Source organism: Cheilinus undulatus, linkage group 20 (assembly GCF_018320785.1).
Source record: "Cheilinus undulatus linkage group 20, ASM1832078v1, whole genome shotgun sequence".
In the NCBI taxonomy this organism is placed as follows: Eukaryota; Metazoa; Chordata; class Actinopteri; order Labriformes; family Labridae; genus Cheilinus; species Cheilinus undulatus.
In genome coordinates this window covers 41,508,636-41,530,261 of record NC_054884.1, presented here as the reverse complement: position 1 = coordinate 41,530,261, position 21,626 = coordinate 41,508,636, and the positions used below count along the sequence as shown (strand labels likewise).

At 36.9% G+C, this 21,626-nt stretch overlaps 1 protein-coding gene across 1 annotated transcript in view; it reads right to left on the bottom strand.

Annotated features, from left to right (window-relative positions):
• ebf3a (EBF transcription factor 3a) overlaps nucleotides 1-5,569 on the bottom strand; it is an 84,840-nt gene extending 79,271 nt beyond the window's left edge. Inside the window, exon 1 of the mRNA XM_041815849.1 lies at nucleotides 5,429-5,569. Coding sequence (XP_041671783.1) covers nucleotides 5,429-5,550 — 122 coding nt within the window. The 5' untranslated portion in view covers nucleotides 5,551-5,569. The remainder of the gene's footprint in view (nucleotides 1-5,428) is intronic.
• Between the last annotated feature and the right edge of the window lie 16,057 nt (nucleotides 5,570-21,626).

The following is a 21,626-nucleotide window of genomic DNA, read 5'->3' as shown; positions in this document are numbered from 1 at the left end:
GTATCATTTTTAATGTAATTCTTAATAAGTATCATTTTTAATGTAATTCTTAATAAGTATCATTTTTAAGGTAATTATTTATAAGTATCATTTTTAAGGTAATTCTTAATAAGTATCATTTTTAATGTAATTCTTAATAAGTATCATTTTTAATGTAATTCTTAATAAGTATCATTTTTAATGTAATTCTTAATAAGTATCATTTTTAAGGTTATTCTTAATAAGTATCATTTTTAAGGTAATTCTTAATAAGTATCATTTTTAATGTAATTCTTAATAAGTATCATTTTTAAGGTTATTCTTAATAAGTATCATTTTTAAGGTTATTCTTAATAAGTATCATTTTTAAGGTAATTCTTAATAAGTATCATTTTTAATGTAATTCTTAATAAGTATCATTTTTAATGTAATTCTTAATAAGTATCATTTTTAAGGTTATTCTTAATAAGTATCATTTTTAAGGTAATTCTTAATAAGTATCATTTTTAAGGTTATTCTTAATAAGTATCATTTTTAAGGTAATTCTTAATAAGTATCATTTTTAATGTAATTCTTAGTAAGTATTATTTTTAATGTTATTCTTAATAAGTATCATTTTAATGTAATTCTTAATATGTATCATTTTTATGGTAATTCTTAATAAGTATCATTTTGAATGTAATTATTAATAAGTATCATTTTTAAGGTTATTCTTAATAAGTATCATTTTTAATGTAATTCTTAATAAGTATCATTTTTAATGTTATTCTTAATAAGTATCATTTTTAAGGCAATTCTTAATAAATATCATTTTTAATGTAATTCTTAATAAGTATCATTTTTAAGGTAATTCTTAATAAGTATCATTTTTAAGGTTATTCTTAATAAGTATCATTTTTAAGGTAATTCTTAATAAGTATCATTTTTAAGGTTATTCTTAATAAGTATCATTTTTAAGGTAATTCTTAATAATTATCATTTTTAATGTAATTCTTAATAAGTATCATTTTTAAGGTTATTCTTAATAAGTATCATTTTTAATGTAATTCTTAATAAGTATCATTTTTAAGGTTATTCTTAATAAGTATCATTTTTAACGTAATTCTTAATAAGTATCATTTTTAAGGTAATTATTAATAAGTATCATTTTTAAGGTAATTCTTAATAAGTATCATTTTTAATGTAATTCTTAATAAGTATCATTTTTAATGTAATTATTAATAAGTATCATTTAAAGGTAATTCTTAATAAGTATCATTTTTAATGTAATTCTTAATAAGTATCATTTTTAATGTAATTCTTAATAAATATCATTTTTAAGGCAATTCTTAATAAATATCATTTTTAATGTAATTCTTAATAAGTATCATTTTTAAGGTAATTCTTAATAAGTATCATTTTTAAGGTTATTCTTAATAAGTATCATTTTTAAGGTAATTCTTAATAAGTATCATTTTTAAGGTTATTCTTAATAAGTATCATTTTTAAGGTAATTCTTAGTAAGTATAATTTTTAATGTAATTCTTAATAAGTATCATTTTTAAGGTTATTCTTAATAAGTATCATTTTTAAGGTAATTATTAATAAGTATCATTTTTAAGGTTATTCTTAATAAGTATCATTTTTAAGGTTATTCTTAATAAGTATCATTTTTAAGGTAATTATTAATAAGTATCATTTTTAATGTAATTCTTAATAAGTATCATTTTTAATGTAATTCTTAATAAGTATCATTTTTAATGTAATTATTAATAAGTATCATTTTAAGGTAATTCTTAATAAGTATCATTTTTAATGTAATTCTTAATAAGTATCATTTTTAATGTAATTCTTAATAAGTATCATTTTTAATGTAATTCTTAATAAGTATCATTTTTAAGGTTATTCTTAATAAGTATCATTTTTAATGTAATTCTTAATAAGTATCATTTTCAAGGTTATTCTTAATAAGTATCATTTTTAATGTAATTCTTAATAAGTATCATTTTTAATGTAATTATTAATAAGTGTCATTTTAAGGTAATTCTTAATAAGTATCATTTTTAAGGTTATTCTTAAAAAGTATCATTTTTAATGTAATTCTTAATAAGTATCATTTTTAAGGTTATTCTTAATAAGTATCATTTTTAAGGTAATTATTAATAAGTATCATTTTTAATGTAATTCTGAATAAGTATCATTTTTAAGGTTATTCTTAATAAGTATCATTTTTAAGGTAATTATTAATAAGTATCATTTTTAAGGTTATTCTTAATAAGTATCATTTTTAAGGTTATTCTTAATAAGTATCATTTTTAATGTAATTCTTAATAAGTATCATTTTTAAGGTAATTCTTAATAAGTATCATTTTTAAGGTTATTCTTAATAAGTATCATTTTTAAGGTTATTCTTAATAAGTATCATTTTTAAGGTAATTCTTAATAAGTATCATTTTTAATGTAATTCTTAATAAGTATCATTTTTAAGGTTATTCTTAATAAGTATCATTTTTAAGGTAATTCTTAATAAGTATCATTTTTAATGTAATTCTTAATAAGTATCATTTTTAATGTAATTCTTAATAAGTATCATTTTTAATGTAATTCTTAATAAGTATCATTTTTAATGTAATTCTTAATAAGTATCATTTTTAATGTAATTCTTAATAAGTATCATTTTTAATGTAATTCTTAATAAGTATCATTTTTAATGTAATTATTAAATATCATTATTAATGTAATTCTTAATAAGGATCATTATTTGCTGCCCGTAATAATTATAATTATTAATGTAATTATTACGGGCAGCACCCTCCTGTAGTCCGGACTGGCCCTCCTCCTGCTGTGGTCATCTGTAGAACCAGATCATCTACAGAACCAGGTCATCTACAGAACCAGATCATCTACAGAACCAGATCATCTGTAGAACCAGATCATCTACAGAACCAGATCATCTGCAGAACCAGATCATCTACAGAACCCGATCATCTGCAGAACCAGGTCATCTACAGAACCAGGTCATCTACAGAACCAGGTCATCTACAGAACCCAATCATCTGCAGAACCAGATCATCTACAGAACCAGATCATCTACAGAACCTGATCATTTGCAGAACCAGATCATCTACAGAACCAGATCATCTGCAGAACCAGGTCATCTACAGAAACAGGTCACCTACAGAACCAGATCATCTGCATACATGAGAACTTGCCTGATTTCTTTGCCTGGATTCACTAATCTACATGTGTTCTAAAGGTCAACCGAGAGACCGGGACCTGTTCGGTTTACAGAGAGAACAGGACCTGTCCTGATCTACAGAGAGAACGGGACCTGTCCTGATCTACAGAGAGACCGGGACCTGTCCTGGTTTACAGAGAGAACAGGACCTGTCCTGGTCTGCAGTGAGAAAAGGACCTGTCCTGGTCTACAGAGAGAGCAGGACCTGTCTTGATCTACGGAGAGATCGGGACCTGTCCTGTCCTGGTCCACAGAGAGATCGGGACCTGTCCTGGGTCATGGAGAGAACAGGACCTGTCCTGGTCCACAGGGAGAACGGGACCTGTCCTGGGTCCATGTAGAGAACAAGACCTGTCCTGGTCCACAGAGAGAACAGGACCTGTCCTGGTCCAAAGGGAGAACGGGACCTGTCCTGGTCCACAGACAGAACGGGACCTGTCCTGGTCCACAGAGAGAACGGGACCTGTCCTGGTCCACAGAGAGAACGGGACCTGTCCTGGTCCACAGAGAGAACGGGACTGAAGGATAAAAGAAACCTGGAAGAGAAGTGGCCTGGGTTTTTTGTTGGGAAGGATTCAGGTTCTACCAGGATCAGGATCAGACTAAATATCAGTTTATGATTTTTATAAAAAAGTTCCAGTTTTACTGAGAAACAGGCAGAAATAATTACACGTTATTTATTTATTTATTTATTTATTTATTTAATTTCAGTATTTGCTTTATAATCTTGCAGATATTTTGTTTTAATAATCTTTACTTTTATGTTCTTTTATGAATAAAACACAGGAGGTTTTAAATTTAATAATAATATTCTTATATTTGAGCAGAGGTGATTTTATATTTAATAATAATAATATTCTTATATTTGAGCAGAGGTGATTTTATATTTAATAATAATAAAATTCTTATATTTGAGCAGAGGTGATTTTATATTTAATAATAATAAAATTCTTATATTTGAGCAGAGGTGATTTTATATTTAATAATAATAAAATTCTTATATTTGAGCAGAGGTGATTTTATATTTAATAATAATAATATTCTTATATTTGAGCAGAGGTGATTTTATATTTAATAATAATATTCTTATATTTGAGCAGAGGTGATTTTATATTTAATAATAATATTCTTATATTTGAGCAGAGGTGATTTTATATTTAATAATAATATTCTTATATTTCATCACAGGTGATTTTATATTTAATAATAATATTCTTATATTTCATCACAGGTGATTTTATATTTAATAATAATATTCTTATTTTTGAGCAGAGGTGATTTTATATTCAATATTACATTTTTATATTTGAAGCCGTGTGACAGCGTTGAGAGAAACTGCGTCCAAACTTTCATCCGTCTCTGGTAATTCTGGCCGCGGGTCACGCTGCGATTTTTATTTCTGACCTTCAGACAGCCGTGATAAAATAAGAAAGAAAAAGGAGGAGAGGAAACGTTCCCGACTGTCTGCAGCTGAATATTCCAAACATTAATAATAAAATAAATCCAGTTTTAAGGATCCAGACTGGAGTCTCTGAGTCCGTAAACCTGGACTCTCTGAACCTCGAACACTCAGACATCAGCAGAAATAAAAGACGATTAAATAAAAGTTTTAAATTCAACTTTAACATCTTGAGAACGATCAGAAATTTAAGACACCAGTTTTTTCCGTTCCACTAAAACATGTTTATTTCAGTTTTCAACCAAATCTGGTCAAAGACTGACTTTTTGATCTGAATGAGCAGAAGATGGAATAAAAATTTAAATATTAGAGACAAAGCAGTAAATCAGGTTTTAAACTGCATTTAAACTGACGATCAAAACCTCCTTTTGATTATTTCTCCTATTATTCATCTCTAGTATTGATTATATCTAGTATTGATAAATTGTCCTGTTAATAATCTCCAGTAATATTAATCTCTAACATTTATATTCTCTCCTATTATTAACCTCTAATTTTAATAATCTCCAGTATTGATTATCTCTAGTCTTGATAAACTGTCCTGTTAATAATCTGTAATATTAATAATCTCTAGTATTGATTATCTCTAGTCTTGATAAACTGTCCTGTTAATAATCTGTAATATTAATAATCTCTAGTTTTGATAATCGGCAGAGACTTTTCCGGAACTCTAAGCCATCCCTCTCTGTCTGCTCTAAACGTGCTGGCTGAGCGGCCGTCTCTCCGTGGGGACTACAGCTCCCACAATCCCTCTGGGGCTTCAGTGACTTTACCTCTGAGCGGCGGTGTTGGCGTCCACCACGCCGGCCGAGTGCATCCAGGAGCGGACGGCCAGCGGCTCCTCCTTCATGCTGGCCGTGGCCCCGCGGGGCAGCTGGTCCTGGATCCCAAACATCTCCGGGGCCCCGCCGACACTACGACACGACCACGACGGCAAAACGACACGGCGGCGGGGAAAAGTAAGGAAGAAGAAAAATCAGCAGGAAAAGGAAAAGTCCAGCAGACCTAGAGCTCGAGATTCTTCACCGACATGGAAACGCCTCGAAGTCCTGAACCAGCCGGGGGGACGGCGAGGGAGGCAGCGAGGACGAGGTAAGGACAGGAGAGAAGAGTTTTATTTTTCTGAACAACTTTAGCACTCTGGGGTGAATTTAATTCAACTTTTACTCTGAAGGAACCACCAGGACTTCCTGTCTTTACAGGGATTTAAAGAATTTTAGGATTTTTAAGAACTTATTCTTCGCCGTCATGTTGAAACTCGGCGAGAAGGAAGGAAGGAAGGACGGAGGAGAGAAAAAGAGAAATAAAATCCTCAGAGGATGGAGAACAGAGCGGTCCGGACAGCGAATTGAGGAAAGCAGAGCGTCTTTTTTCTTTTCCCCAAAGAGAGGAAGAGGAGGAGGAGGAGAAGAGGAGAAACTCTCAGCCCTGCGGCCCCACAGGACTGGACGCCAGAACCCAAAAACCCCACGGGTCTTCCTCTGAGCCGCTGACGCCACCGCGGGGGGCGGGACAAGACCGTATAAGGACAAGAGAGGTGATGGAGAGAGATGGTGAGAGGAGAGAGAAGAAGAAAGAAAGAGAGAGAGAGAGAGGGAGGAGGGGAGGAGGCGGGCGCTCGAACCAACCAACCAGAGAGAGAGAGAGAGAGAGAGGGGGGGGGGGGGGGTCCTGGTGCAGTCATTAACTCTCTCTCTCTTTAACTGGTCTCACTGGTCTGGTCCCTGTGCTCCCAGCAGCCTCTGCTGCCTCTTCTCTCCCTCTTTTGTTTCAAACCTTCATTCTACTCATTTAGGGCTGAATAATCCAGGATGCAGAGCAGGAATTCCTCATTTCTGATTGGCTGCTGAGTTTTCCATGATGGTGTGAGGGTACAGCGGTGTATCATCAGTGTAGAGCTCTATCCAAACCGAATAATCAGAGGCTTTCACAATGAACAGCAGAGGGCAGAGTACTGAGACCTGGGGAACCCCTCAGTTAATCATGTTTATGTTTACAAAGACACGCTCCTTTATTTAAAGACACGCCCCTTTTTTTACAAACAACCTAAAACTGACAGGACTGAGCGCTAACTCAACATCACTTCCTGTGACTTTGGGCTGCCGTTTCCACGCCATTCGTCTGCCTTCAAACACCCAGACTGGGCCTTATGCTCCATGGCAGATCCTGATTTCTGACTGGTTGGGGCCCTATGCTCCATGGCAGATCCTGATTTCTGACTGGTTGGGGCCTTATGCTCCACAGCACATCCTGATTTCTGATTGGTTGGGGCCTTATGCTCCATGGCAGATCCTTATTTCTGAATGGTTGGTGCCTTATACTCCACAGCAGATCCTGATTTCTGATTGGTTCGTGCTTTATGCTCCATGGCAGCTCCTGGCCTTTCTATTCAAATCTGGATTTCGGCAGCTCCAGTCTGGGTCCACCAGGAGGACCAGGTACAGGATTTCAGAGATGGGACCAGGGAAGTCCAAATGATCCCAGGCAGAAAGAGATGGAGGGGGTCCAGATCAAAGATGAAGATCATCTGAGAAAGGAACAACATTCAAACCTTCTTTAATGTTTCTGTGGTTTGTTTTTCATCTCGTAGGTTCTTTATGTTCTGATCAACAAAGGACGATCACTAGGGATATAACATTCTCTTTCTCATAAAAATAGCAAACTTTTTTTTTCTTGGTTCAAAAACTGATGAACGAATAAAAAAGAGTTTGCTTTTCATCTTAATGTCTTTGTGTTCTGATTTTAAAACAAGAAGATCAGTGAACAGGACATCAGGAATGTAACATTCTTATTCTCACAACAAAATAGCAAACTTTTTTTTATTTTGTTTTTTGTTTTGTTCAAAAACTATTAAAAAAAAGAAAAATACTATACTTACATCTTTTTGTTTTTGTGTTCTGATGAAAAAAGAAACCAAATAACAGAATACTAAGGACGCAACATTCTTTTTTTCTCACGGCACCTGAAAAAAGAGCAAACACAATAACATAAAGTTTTTTTTGTCTTCATTCGTTTTCATTTAATCAACAACAATGATGATGCTTTAGTTTTCTTTTAAAAGTTTTTGTGTTCTGATAAAAAAAGAAAAATGAAAGAATGGTAAGCCAGGGATGCAACATTCTTTTTCTTAAAGCACCTAAAAAACCGAAAACAAATTAGCAAACTGGTTTTTAGTGTGTTTTTTTTCCATTTTGAAAATAGAGATTAATATAAAGTTTGTTTTTCATCGGATTGTTTTTATGTTCTGATGGAAACAGGAAGATCAAAGAACAGAACACTAGTGATGCAACATTATTTTTTCCACAACACCTGCAGAAAGCTACACATAAAGGCATCACCTGTTGTTACTTTGTCTTTTTAACCACAAAAGAAAATCAATAAGATTAAAAACTGTTTTGATTCTTTTTTTTTTCAAAGAAATGATAAAAACTGTCCTTTTCAACAAAAACATTTCTGATGCCTTTTTCAACTTTTCCTTTCAAATGTAAATAAAAACAGTTTGTTTTACACATTATAGTTTTTTATGTTTTATCAAAACAGGACGATCAGAGAACAGAACACTGGGGATCTAACATTACTTTTCTCACACCGGAAAAAGTGTGTTTCTTTTAACATCCTTTTCCCCGTTAACAGTGACACATTCACACAAACATTAGATAAAGTAGAAACAGTGTTTTTCTTTGTTTTTGGTCCTGGTTCGTTGAAGAGCTGAGCAGATTTTAATCAGCTCTCTGGATTTATCATCAGAATTCAAAGGCCTGTTGGGCTTTTCAGAATAAAAGCCTCCCTGCCTGTCTGCAGGGCCGACGGCCTCCGAGGCTCCGAGGGAGGACCGAGTCAATCCAGAGGAGGAAAAAGCCAGCAGAGAGCAGAAAAACCAGCAGAGGAAAAAAAAACCAGCAGAGGAAAAAAAACCAGCAGAGGAAAAAAAACCCAGCAGAGGAAAAAAAACCAGCAGAGGAAAAAAAACCAGCAGAGGAAAAAAAAACCAGCAGAGGAAAAAAAACCAGCAGAGGAAAAAAAACCAGCAGAGGAAAAAAAACCAGCAGAGGAAAAAAAACCAGCAGAGGAAAAAAAACCAGCAGAGGAAAAAAAACCAGCAGAGGAAAAAAAAACCAGCAGAGAGGAGAAAAACCAGCAGAGGAAAAAAAACCAGCAGAGAGCAGAAAAACCAGCAGAGAGGAGAAAAACCAGCAGAGAGGAGAAAAACCAGCAGAGAGGAGAAAAACCAGCAGAGGAAAAAAAACCAGCAGAGGAAAAAAAAACCAGCAGAGGAAAAAAAAACCAGCAGAGGAAAAAAAACCAGCAGAGGAAAAAAAACCAGCAGAGAGGAGAAAAACCAGCAGAGAGGAGAAAAACCAGCAGAGAGGAGAAAAACCAGCAGAGGAAAAAAAAAACAGCAGAGGAAAAAAAAACCAGCAGAGGAAAAAAAAAACAGCAGAGGAAAAAAAAAACAGCAGAGGAAAAAAAAACCAGCAGAGGAAAAAAAACCAGCAGAGGAAAAAAAACCAGCAGAGAGGAGAAAAAACCAGCAGAGAGCAGAAAAACCAGCAGAGAGGAGAAAAACCAGCAGAGGAAAAAAAAACCAGCAGAGAGGAGAAAAAACCAGCAGAGAGGAGAAAAACCAGCAGAGAGGAGAAAAACCAGCAGAGGAAAAAAAAAACCAGCAGAGAGGAGAAAAAACCAGCAGAGAGGAGAAAAACCAGCAGAGGAAAAAAAACCAGCAGAGAGCAGAAAAACCAGCAGAGGACGAAGCAAAGGCGAGAGGGAGGATCAAACTGGAGAAGGAAGAAACGAACAGAGACGGAGGAGAGATCTGCGTCTGCTGGAGGAGAGAGAGAGATTCAGGGATGACTCCAGGGAGGAGAGGACTTAAGAAAAGGAGGAGAGGATTTTAGAAAAGGAGACGAGGAGAGGACTTAAGAAAAGGAGGAGAGGATTTTAGAAAAGGAGGAGACGAGGAGAGGACTTAAGAAAAGGAGGAGAGGATTTTAGAAAAGGAGGAGACGAGGAGAGGACTTAAGAAAAGGAGGAGAGGATTTTAGAAAAGGAGGAAATGATTTTAGAAAAGGAGGAGAGGAGGACAGGATCTAAATGAGGCTATTCTTTTGGGACAAAATCTGACCTAGAGGAGGAGGAGTAGGAGGGTCAACAGTACAACATCCTCCTCCCCCTCCTCCTCATCACCTAACTGATCTTCCTCTTTATGTGACCTGCTCTGGTGGAGATGATATTTGATCTGAAATTACCTAAAATACAGTGTGGATGTTTATGTGAGCTAAATATTTAAGGGTTTAATCTAATTCAGGCTGGATCGTGTGATGTTGGGTTTTCTCTAATAATAATAAAATAAATTAACAGTTTGATATTAAACTTAATATTCCCTGATTCTCTGTTAGAGGTGGAAGCTGATGAAGAAAGTGTTTACTGGTTTAAAGTTTTTTTTTTCATTTCAGATTTATGGAGAAGACCTATTACACAACATTATATTATCTCTGTGTCAACTGTATTTAATCTAACATTACATTACCTCTGTACCAGCAGTGTCTTTAATCTAACATTACATTACCTCTGTACCAGCAGTGTCTTTAATCTAACATTACATTACCTCTGTACCAGCAGTGTCTTTAATCTAACATTACATTACCTCTGTACCAGCAGTGTCTTTAATCTAACATTACATTACCTCTGTACCAGCAGTGTCTTTAATCTAACATTACATTACCTCTGTACCAGCAGTGTCTTTAATCTAACATTACATTACCTCTCGTTCTCTCCTTCCTTCCTTCCTTCCTCTCAGCCCCCCCCCCGCCCCCCTTCCCTTTTTCTTCCCTCCCTCCTTCCTTCCTTCCTTCCTTCCTTCCTTCCTCCCTACATGTTGAGGAGGTTCAGGAGTGATCAGGTCTCAGATGATTTTAGATCTGTTGGATGGTCCTTTAGCAGTGATGTGGTTTCTCTTCCTGTGTTAATGAGTCTTTCTTTGTCTCTGCTTAAATCATTGATCTAAATGAAGATCAATAATATCTAATAACGGGTAAATGTGACCCTCTGGCTGTTGCAGGTGTACAGAGAGTCTGGTGGGTCTAGTGTGAAATAATTGCTTGTGTCTCTGTGTGTGGCCGTTTTATTCATTTCTATTGTTGCTTTGTATTTTATAAGCTGCTGTCTCATGATGCTTCTGTTTGTTCTATCGGCTGCCTTCTGATTGGTCAGTGTTTGCTGACATTTACTCTGAGAGCTTCACCGTAGTGAGAGAATAAAATCTCACCTGTAAATCATGACTCAATCTATTTATATTTTCTATAAAATAATAGACATTTTATTTTCTATTTATTCATTTAAACACTGAAAATATAAGCTCAAATAGATGCCTTGTCTGCTTGAACCTCTCTGTTTTCTGATGTTAAGAAGCTGTTCTTATTATTGATTTTATTCTGATTTCAAAATTCTACATTTAATTGAATAAAATGAATGCGTTACAATGGTCTGGATTAAGCTCACACTTTAACAGCTCTGCTCCTACAAATGTAGTTATTTATGTCCGTAATCATTTATTTACTGCTGTATTCATGTTTGCATTTGTGTATTTATTCATTTATTAAAGTCTACTGTGCTCCCATCTCTCTTTAATCCTGTTTTCGTCATGTTGTTTTATACTTTATTTAATCATAAATGTTTTTTTATTTGAATCATAATTATACTGAGTGTTCAAATGTTTGTAGAATGACCTTCATAATCATCTCATCAGTTTTCTGTTTAAGAGAATTGAAATCAATTTTGCATCTTTAATGAAGTTTTAAACATTCAGACATTGTCAGTCTGAAATATTGAAATAATAAATAAAGATGTCAGTGAATAAATCAGACATAAACATGTTTAGTAGACTCGTCATTAACGGCTCTTTAAGTCTGCTACAGTCTTTCAGTGGAGCGGCGAGTGGGTTAGCCCCTCCCCCTCTTTATCCTGAGTGGAGTGGTTCCTCTGGTGTGTGTGAGACGATGTGAGCGCTCTCACACACATTTGCATTTAAATAGCGACATCAACCAGCGCTCACCACCGCACACCGGCGGGTTTCCCAGATGTCACAGCAAAGTCAGATGGGCCAGCTGTCACACAAACACGGAGCTGACTCGGGGAAAAACACTCATTCACTTAAAACCACGGCAGCGGCATTTCAACACGCAGGCCGCGCTGAGACACACTGGCAGCGTTTAAACACACGGATGGCATTAAGACACACAGAAAGCGTTTAGACACATAGGCAGGGTTTAAACATGTGGACATTTTCAAAAAATGGCTCAAGCACCACCTGTTCACCACAGCCTACAGTCTTCACTAAACCACCCTTACACTCATCCTACCCTCACATAGTTTGTCCATGTCTGTGTGTTCCTGTAAAGCGTCCTTGGGTTTCTTGAAAGGCGCTATATAAATTCAAGATATTATTATTATTATTATTACCTGTGTGTCAAACATGAATCAAACATCAGACCTCGGCTGATCTCACACCTTCATGAAACAACAGAAATTAGCTGAACTAAAGAAAAACTGAACAAATTAATAACCTAGGACATATCAGCCAATAGGAGGGGTGGATATCACAGGGAGGAGGAGACAATTCTAGAATATCTGCCAGACAATAACTGCCACAGAAGTGAGAGACTTCAGACATGGTTGTTTTATACTTTTAAAATGATTAACTAAAAGTTATAATTAATGACTTTTGACTCAAAAACACAGGAGAAAAAACATCATAAGAGACAAGACGCTGCTTTAAACGCAGACGATACACTGCTTTAAACGCAGATGATATACTGCTTAATATTCAGACGAAACATTCCTTTATACACAGACGATACGCTGCTTTATATTCGGATGATGCACTGCTTTATACGCAGACAATACACTGCTTTATTAGCAGATGAAACACTGCTTAATATTTGGATGATACACTGCTTTATACCCAGATGATACTGCTTTATATTCTGATGATACACTGCTTTACATGTAGATGTTACACTGCTTTCAAAATGAAACAAAGAAAAACATAAAACAAAGAAACAAATCAAAACAAAACAACACAAAGAAAGAATCAAAACAACAAAACATACCTGCCTCTGCATGAACTACTAAACAACTACGTGGGCTGACATGGCTTGGACAAAACAAAACAATGCAAAACAAATAATAAAAAAACAAAAATAACCCAAGCATTTCAATAACAACACCTTCCTCTGCACACAGTGTTAAATCACTGAGTGTGCACAAGGCCCAGACGAAACCAGACAAAACAACATCAAACAAACAAAATAAAATAAATCAAAATGGAGAAAAGAAATGAAATACCAAAAAAAACAACAAAAAGAAAATCAAAACAAAAACAAAACAAATCAAAGAAAAACACAAAACAACTACATACAAAACAACACCACAAGAACAACAAAAAAAACAATCGAACAAAAAAAGAAAAATAACATAACCAGCAAAAGCTCTGGTTTATTCTACCATGGCTCTGGTTAATTCTACCATGGCTCTGGTTTATTCTACCATGGCTCTGGTTAATTCTACCATGGCTCTGGTTAATTCTACCATGGCTCTGGTTAATTCTACCATGGTTCTGGTTTATTCTACCATGGCTCTGGTTTATTCTACCATGGCTCTGGTTTATTCTACCATGGTTCTGGTTAATACTACCATGGTTCTGGTTTATTCTACCATGGCTCTGGTTAATTCTACCATGGCTCTGGTTAATTCTACCATGGCTCTGGTTTATTCTACCATGGCTCTGGTTTATTCTACCATGGTTCTGGTTTATTCTACCATGGCTCTGGTTTATTCTACCATGGCTCTGGTTTATTCTACCATGGCTCTGGTTTATTCTACCATGGCTCTGGTTTATTCTACCATGGTTCTGGTTTATTCTACCATGGTTCTGGTTAATTCTACCATGGCTCTGGTTTATTCTACCATGGTTCTGGTTTATTCTACCATGGTTCTGGTTAATTCTACCATGGTTCTGGTTTATTCTACCATGGTTCTGGTTAATACTACCATGGTTCTGGTTTATTCTACCATGGTTCTGGTTAATACTACCATGGTTCTGGTTTATTCTACCATGGTTCTGGTTAATACTACCATGGTTCTGGTTTATTCTACCATGGCTCTGGTTAATTCTACCATGGCTCTGGTTAATTCTACCATGGCTCTGGTTTATTCTACCATGGTTCTGGTTTATTCTACCATGGTTCTGGTTAATTCTACCATGGTTCTGGTTTATTCTACCATGGTTCTGGTTTATTCTACCATGGTTCTGGTTAATACTACCATGGTTCTGGTTTATTCTACCATGGTTCTGGTTTATTCTACCATGGTTCTGGTTAATTCTACCATGGTTCTGGTTAATTCTACCATGGCTCTGGTTTATTCTACCATGGTTCTGGTTTATTCTACCATGGCTCTGGTTTATTCTACCATGGTTCTGGTTTATTCTACCATGGCTCTGGTTTATTCTACCATGGCTCTGGTTTATTCTACCATGGTTCTGGTTAATTCTACCATGGTTCTGGTTAATTCTACCATGGTTCTGGTTTATTCTACCATGGCTCTGGTTTATTCTACCATGGCTCTGGTTTATTCTACCATGGTTCTGGTTAATTCTACCATGGTTCTGGTTAATTCTACCATGGTTCTGGTTTATTCTACCATGGCTCTGGTTTATTCTACCATGGTTCTGGTTAATTCTACCATGGTTCTGGTTTATTCTACCATGGCTCTGGTTTATTCTACCATGGTTCTGGTTTATTCTACCATGGTTCTGGTTAATTCTACCATGGTTCTGGTTTATTCTACCATGGCTCTGGTTTATTCTACCATGGCTCTGGTTTATTCTACCATGGTTCTGGTTTATTCTACCATGGTTCTGGTTAATTCTACCATGGTTCTGGTTTATTCTACCATGGCTCTGGTTTATTCTACCATGGCTCTGGTTTATTCTACCATGGTTCTGGTTTATTCTACCATGGTTCTGGTTAATTCTACCATGGTTCTGGTTTATTCTACCATGGCTCTGGTTTATTCTACCATGGCTCTGGTTTATTCTACCATGGCTCTGGTTTATTCTACCATGGCTCTGGTTTATTCTACCATGGTTCTTATTCTGTCTTACCTGTTTCAAATCTTTTTCTCTGATTATTCCATTCATCTCTGAGTGGTCAGACTATTTTCTGAATATTTAAATTCATTCTAACCTGTTTCTTTTATATTCTTACCTTCTTCTTCTTTACTCGTACCTGTTGTTTTTTTAAAGCTGTTTTTTATTTATTCTGATGCGTTTCTGTTTTTTTTTTTTTTCCTCTGGTCTTTTTCTCTGATTTTTTTTACGATCGTCTTAGACCAGTGTCTGATTTTTTTTTTTTTTTTAATTAATTCTAACCCGTTTTTGATTTATTCTTATGCGTTTCTGTTTTTTTCTGATACTTTTCTCTGATTTTTCCTGTCGTCTCTGAGTGGTCAGACTAGTTTCTGATTTTTTTTTTTTTTTTCTAATCTGTTTTTGATTTATTCTAATGTGTTACTGTTTTTTTTTTTTTTTTTCCTGATCTTTTTCTCTGATTTTTCCTTTCATCTCTGAGCGGTCAGACTAGTTTCTGATTTTTTTATTTATTCTAACCTGTTTTTGATTTATTCTGGTGTGTTTCTGATGGACCAGTCGCGAAAGCGGAGGAGAAAGTGAAACAGAAAATCAGATGAGAGGAAACAAAGCGGTCGACCTTCAGCTGCAAACAGAAAAACACTTTCTCATTCAGCGGCGGTGTGAGTGTGTTAGTGCTCGTGTGTGCTGCAGAGGGAATTCCAGTCGTCCCAGTTCAGGGAATTCCCTCTGTCCCAGCAGAGAGAGGGGCGAGCAAGGAAAGAGCGACACCAAGAGGAGAGAAAGAGAGCTGAATAAATCTGGTCTAATGATTTCCAAATAAAAATGATTAATTTAACCATGTGAAAAAAACAAATAGACTTAATCCTCTTTTTATTTACTGAATGAAATCTACTGAATGATTGAATAAAATATATAAAAAAAGACTTTAAATCTACTTAATGATTTAATAAAATACATAAAAAATAACTTAAAATATCTGAAGAATGATTTAATCAAATATATAAAAATGACTTTAAGTCTACTTAATGATTTAATAAAATATAAAAATGAAAAATAACTTTAAATCTACTGAATGATTGAATATTTAAAAAAAAAAACATTAAATCTACTGAATGATTGAATATTTTTAAAAAAAGACTTTAAATCTACTGAATCATTTAACAATTATAAAAATAAAAAATGATTTTAAATCTACTGAATCATTTAACAATTATAAAAATAAAAAAATAACTAAATCTACTGAATGATTTAATGAAATATAAAAAGAAAACATTACTTTAAATCTACTGAATCATTTGATAAATTATGAAAGTAATAATGAATTAAAATGTACTGAATGATTTAATAAAACATAAAAATACAAAATGACTTTAAATCTGTTGAATCATTTAACAAAATATAAAAATAAAAATCACTTCAAATGTACTGATTGATTCAATCAGGTATAAAAAAATGACTTTAAATCTACTCAGTGATTAAAGATATTAAAAGAATAATAAAAACAACCTTAAAAAGCTGTTCTTGATGTTTATTTAGATAAATAAAAAACATCTGACAATAAATCAAAACATGATTTTTTTATACATCAAACAAACCAGGGTCATTTATATTTGAAATCCCAAATTCATTTTTATATTTTCAAAAGTCTGTCAGGATGTTTGGGCCCTCAGGTTAGTCTGTCAGGATGTTTGGGCCCTCAGGTTAGTCTGTCAGGATGCTTGGGCCCTCAGGTTAGTCTGTCAGGATGTTTGGGCCCTCAGGTTAGTCTGTCAGGATGCTTGGGCCCTCAGGTTAGTCTGTCAGGATGTTTGGGCCCTCAATTTAGCCTGACAGGATGTTTGGGCCCTCAGTTTAATCTGGCAGGCCTTATTGCTCTCTGTTTTCTCTGTTTATTGTTCTTCTTCTCTTTGATCAGAGTTGATTAAAATCATCTCAGCTTGTTAATTTCTCTTAATTGAAGCTGACAGGTCTTTAATTAATTATCAAGGAGGTTAATTAGATCAAGTTTTCCTCCAGATGTCCACAGCTGCCATGTCTTCTGAGTTAAACCTCGTCACTCCTCCTCTTCATCACTCCTTCAGGACATGCCAGGCTTTTATTGTGAAGGGGGCGATACCTTAAGCTAAAAGGGAGAATCTCTAAACATTCCAATCGAATAAACTTCTGCAGACAGATTTATGTTTTGTTGTTCAGGACAGACAGGAAGTTAAAGCTGACTTGATGATCAGACACAAATGAAGAAGAAGAAGCAGCTCTGTCTGTGAATGAGTATAAAATAAAAATCTCCACTGTATCAACCATGGACGGGGATCGAGAATCCAACATCCCCAACACGAGGTCCGGAGGCGTTTCTGATGTGGTTTTGGTTCTTTAACTTTGAGACACTACAGGGACAAAACCACAAACTTACTGGACCAATGGGTCCCTAAACCCTATGATGCTCTAGGTGGTGCTGCACACCGTAGTCCTCATGAGAGGAAGACCCCTTTACAAAACAATTTTAACCACAGGTAAACCAGTTTACCTGGAGAGGAGGGGATCCAGATCACTGATGACCTAGTCCTGAAGACCTCCTACCACAGGTCTAGACAGATGAAGGGAGACTACAGGCTGGTGGAGTCTAAGACTGAGACCAGAGTCTGGAATAGTCCAAGACTGAGACCAGAGTCCAGAAGAGTCCAGGACTGAGACCAGAGTCTAGAAGAGTCTAAGACTGAGACCAGAGTCAAGAGGAGTCCAGGACTGAGACCAGAGTCTAGAGGAGTCTAGGACTGAGACCAGAGTCAAGAGGAGTCCAGGACTGAGACCAGAGTCTAGAGGAGTCCAGGACTGAGACCAGAGTCTAGAGGAGTCTAGGACTGAGACCAGAGTCTAGAGGAGTCCAGGACTGAGACCAGAGTCTAGAGGAGTCTAACACTGAGACCAGAGTCAAGAGGAGTCCAGGACTGAGACCAGAGACTAGAGGAGTCTAACACTGAGACCAGAGTCAAGAGGAGTCCAGGACTGAGACCAGAGTCTAGAGGAGTCTAGGACTGAGACCAGAGTCAAGAGGAGTCCAGGACTGAGACCAGAGTCTAGAGGAGTCCAGGACTGAGACCAGAGTCTAGAGGAGTCTAGGACTGAGACCAGAGTCTAGAGGAGTCCAGGACTGAGACCAGAGTCTAGAGGAGTCCAGGACTGAGACCAGAGTCTAGAGGAGTCTAGGACTGAGACCAGAGTCTAGAGGAGTCTAGGACTGAGACCAGAGTCTAGAGGAGTCTAACACTGAGACCAGAGTCAAGAGGAGTCCAGGACTGAGACCAGAGTCTAGAGGAGTCTAACACTGAGACCAGAGTCAAGAGGAGTCCAGGACTGAGACCAGAGTCTAGAGGAGTCTAGGACTGAGACCAGAGTCTAGAGGAGTCTAGGACTGAGACCAGAGTCTAGAGGAGTCTAGGACTGAGACCAGAGTCTAGAGGAGTCTAGGACTGAGACCAGAGTCTAGAGGAGTCTAAGGCTTAGTTTAGAGGCCAGCTCAGCCCCCCCCCCCCCTCCTTTGTCTATGTTTGGTCATAAACATGTTTTCAATAGAAAAACTCATATATGATTAAGACCACATACCTGTGGGGAACTGGTTAGACTGGAAGGACAACTGTGGGCCTAGACTGGAATGCATGCTAAAGGCAAGGAATTTAATATTTTAAAATCTTCACTTGAAGTCATCATCTTTTAAGGCAAGAATGGAATGTTTCATAGAAATTTAAGCATGACATCCCGCTGAAAGACAAGGCTGGAGTATTTCTTAAACATTAAGTAATGACTCTTAAGGTTAACCCCATGTCTGGGACAGGCCGCTCTTGACAGGACAGACCGTTTGTGACACAGCCACAAAATTTAGGGTGAGGGTAGCTAATTTCTGATTTAGGGATTTATATGGAAAAACCCTTGCAAGGTTAGATCCCTAGCTTTCCCTACCTGAGTTTATTTTTACCTGTTAAATATATTTAGTCTGTTTAGCTGCATGTCTGCCTGGTCAGGTGACCGGCTGCAGCCAGGTTTGAGCCAGGTGTGAAGTGGGGGAGGGGCTGAGGGAGGACAAAGGGCTGAGATGAAATGTTTGGAGAAATGGCTGGGCCTCCTGAAGGAGACTGAGGATCTGCATAAGGACAGTGGTCCTCTCGGTAGAGGATAACTCAAGTCAAACTCCATTGTTATGGTGAGGCCTCCTCCAGACACAGGCCTGAGCACATCTGAGCACGAGAGCCATAAATATTGGAGATTCCAGCAAAAGGACCAACAAGAGTAAGTCTGGAAGAAGAGCTATCCCTGGTGACTGGTGAGTCAGCTTCATGTGGATTATTTTGGGGATTTTTTGCAATGCATTGCTTGTGATTTTGCTTTTGGACCGGAGGATTCCTTTTTTGCTTTGGAAGGACACTTTTTGGACATTTAGGGGACTTTTTGATAATCAATAGAACTGAAGCATTAAGGGGGAGGCCAAAATACTGTAATTAAAGGACCTTGTTGTCTATTTTGTTTTTTTGGGGCCTGATTGGCAGTCTTAAAGGGGACGGTAACTAAAGGAAAGAGACCCTTTCATTGATTGATTTCCCGTCATTAAATGGACACTTGAGCTTATACCTGAGTTTCTGTGGTGATTTCCCTAGAGTTATAGGATGTTTATTTGAGTTATCAGTGCTCGTCTTTATCCCTTTGCTCTTCAACTAAGTAACTGATTAGAATCAAGATTATAATTTACAGTAGTTTTGAACCCATGCAGTATAACTAAGCTTTAGAAAAGTAAGCTGATTGTTATACGTTCTCAATAGGACAGACCGACCTCGATAGGACAGACCAACCTCAATAGGACAGACTGCTTTTGATAGGACAAACCATCCTCGATAGGACAGACTGACCTCGATAGGACAGACCGTCCTCAATAGGACAGACCGACCTCGATAGGACAGACCGACCTCGATGGGACAGGCCGTCCTCGAAAGGACAGACCGGTCTCGATGGGACAGACCGTTCTTGATAGGACAGACTGCTTTCGATGGGACAGACCGTTCTTGATAGGACAGACCGCTCTTGATGGGACAGACCGTCCTTGATGGGACAGACCGACCACGATAGGGCAGACTGTCCTCGATAGGACAGACCACTCTGGATGGGACAGACTGTCCTCAATAGGACAGACCGACCTCGATAGGACAGACCAACCTCAATAGGACAGACTGCTTTTGATAGGACAAACCATCCTTGATAGGACAGACTGACCTCGATAGGACAGACTGTCCTCAATAGGACAGACCGACCTCAATAGGACAGACTGCTTTTGATAGGACAAACCATCCTCGATACGACAGACCGACCTCAATAGGACAGACTGTCCTCGAAAGGACAGACCGACCCCGATAGGTCAGACTGACCTGGATAGGACAGACCGACCTCAATAGGACAGACCAACCTCAATAGAACAGACCCTCCTCAATAGGTCAGACCGACCCCGATGGGACAGACAGTTCTTAATAGGACAGACTGTCATCAATAGGACAGACCGCTCTTGATGGGACAGACTGTCCTCGAAAGGACAGACCGCTCTCGATGGGACAGACCGCTCTTGATAGGACAGACCATCCTCAATAGGACAGAATGTTCTTGATGGGACAGACCATCCTCGATAGGACAGACTGTCCGCGATGGGACAGAGCGTTCTCAATGGGACAGACCACTCTCAATGGGACGGATTGTCCTTAATGGGACAGAGGTACTTGATGGGACAGACCGCTTTAGATAGGACAGACCGTCCCTGACGGAACAGATCGTTCTGGATGGGACAGGCTGTCCTTAATGGAATAGACAGTTCTGGATGGGACTGACTGCTTTAGATGGGACAGACCGTCCTCGATGGGATAGACCACCCTCAATGTAACAGACTGTTCTCGATGGGACAGACTGTTGATTGGACAGTTGGCACAAGTGACCTCAATCAGGGCATGATGAGAGGAACACCTGAGAGAGAGAAAAATGATCCAATCCCAGAACACAAAGACCAACAACCAGTACCAGACATCACTTAAAGTGTTCAGCTTGATTCTTATTGAACAGAAAAGTTCCTGGTGTGATTTGACTGTAGTTCTTAAATATCAGAGTGAACAGTTCCTGGTGTGATTTGACTGTAGTTCTTAAATATCAGAGTGAACAGTTCCTGGTGTGATTTGACCGTAGTTCTTAAATATCAGAGTGAACAGTTCCTGGTGTGATTTGACTGTAGTTCTTAAATATCAGAGTGAACAGTTCCTGGTGTGATTTGACTGTAGTTCTTAAATATCAGAGTGAACAGTTCCTGGTGTGATTTGACTGTAGTTCTTAAATATCAGAGTGAAAAGTTCCTGGTGTGATTTGACTGTAGTTCTTAAATATCAGAGTGAAAAGTTCACAGACACTTTGGTTCTCAGTGATTTATATTTTTAAATGTAAAACTATTCAGACAGAAGGAAAGATAAATAAATGAATACATAAATGAGTAAAAACAGTTTCTGTGTAAATGGTGAGTCTCTGCAGGGTTGATGTGTGGAGCTGTGTCGCCTCCTACTGGAGAAGTAATCATCCTGTCTGTAAATTAGAGTGTAATGGTAGAATCAGTTCTTTATAGTGTGCATTGTATGTCAGGATCAGAAGTTTTGATGATTAATCAATTTGACAACAATAATAAATAAATAAATAAATAAATAAATAGCGAAACCAGTGAAATTTTGTTTACATTAAATTAAAATAAAAGTTATAATGACATTGATGATGAAAATGATTATTAATGATGATGATGATTATATTATTAT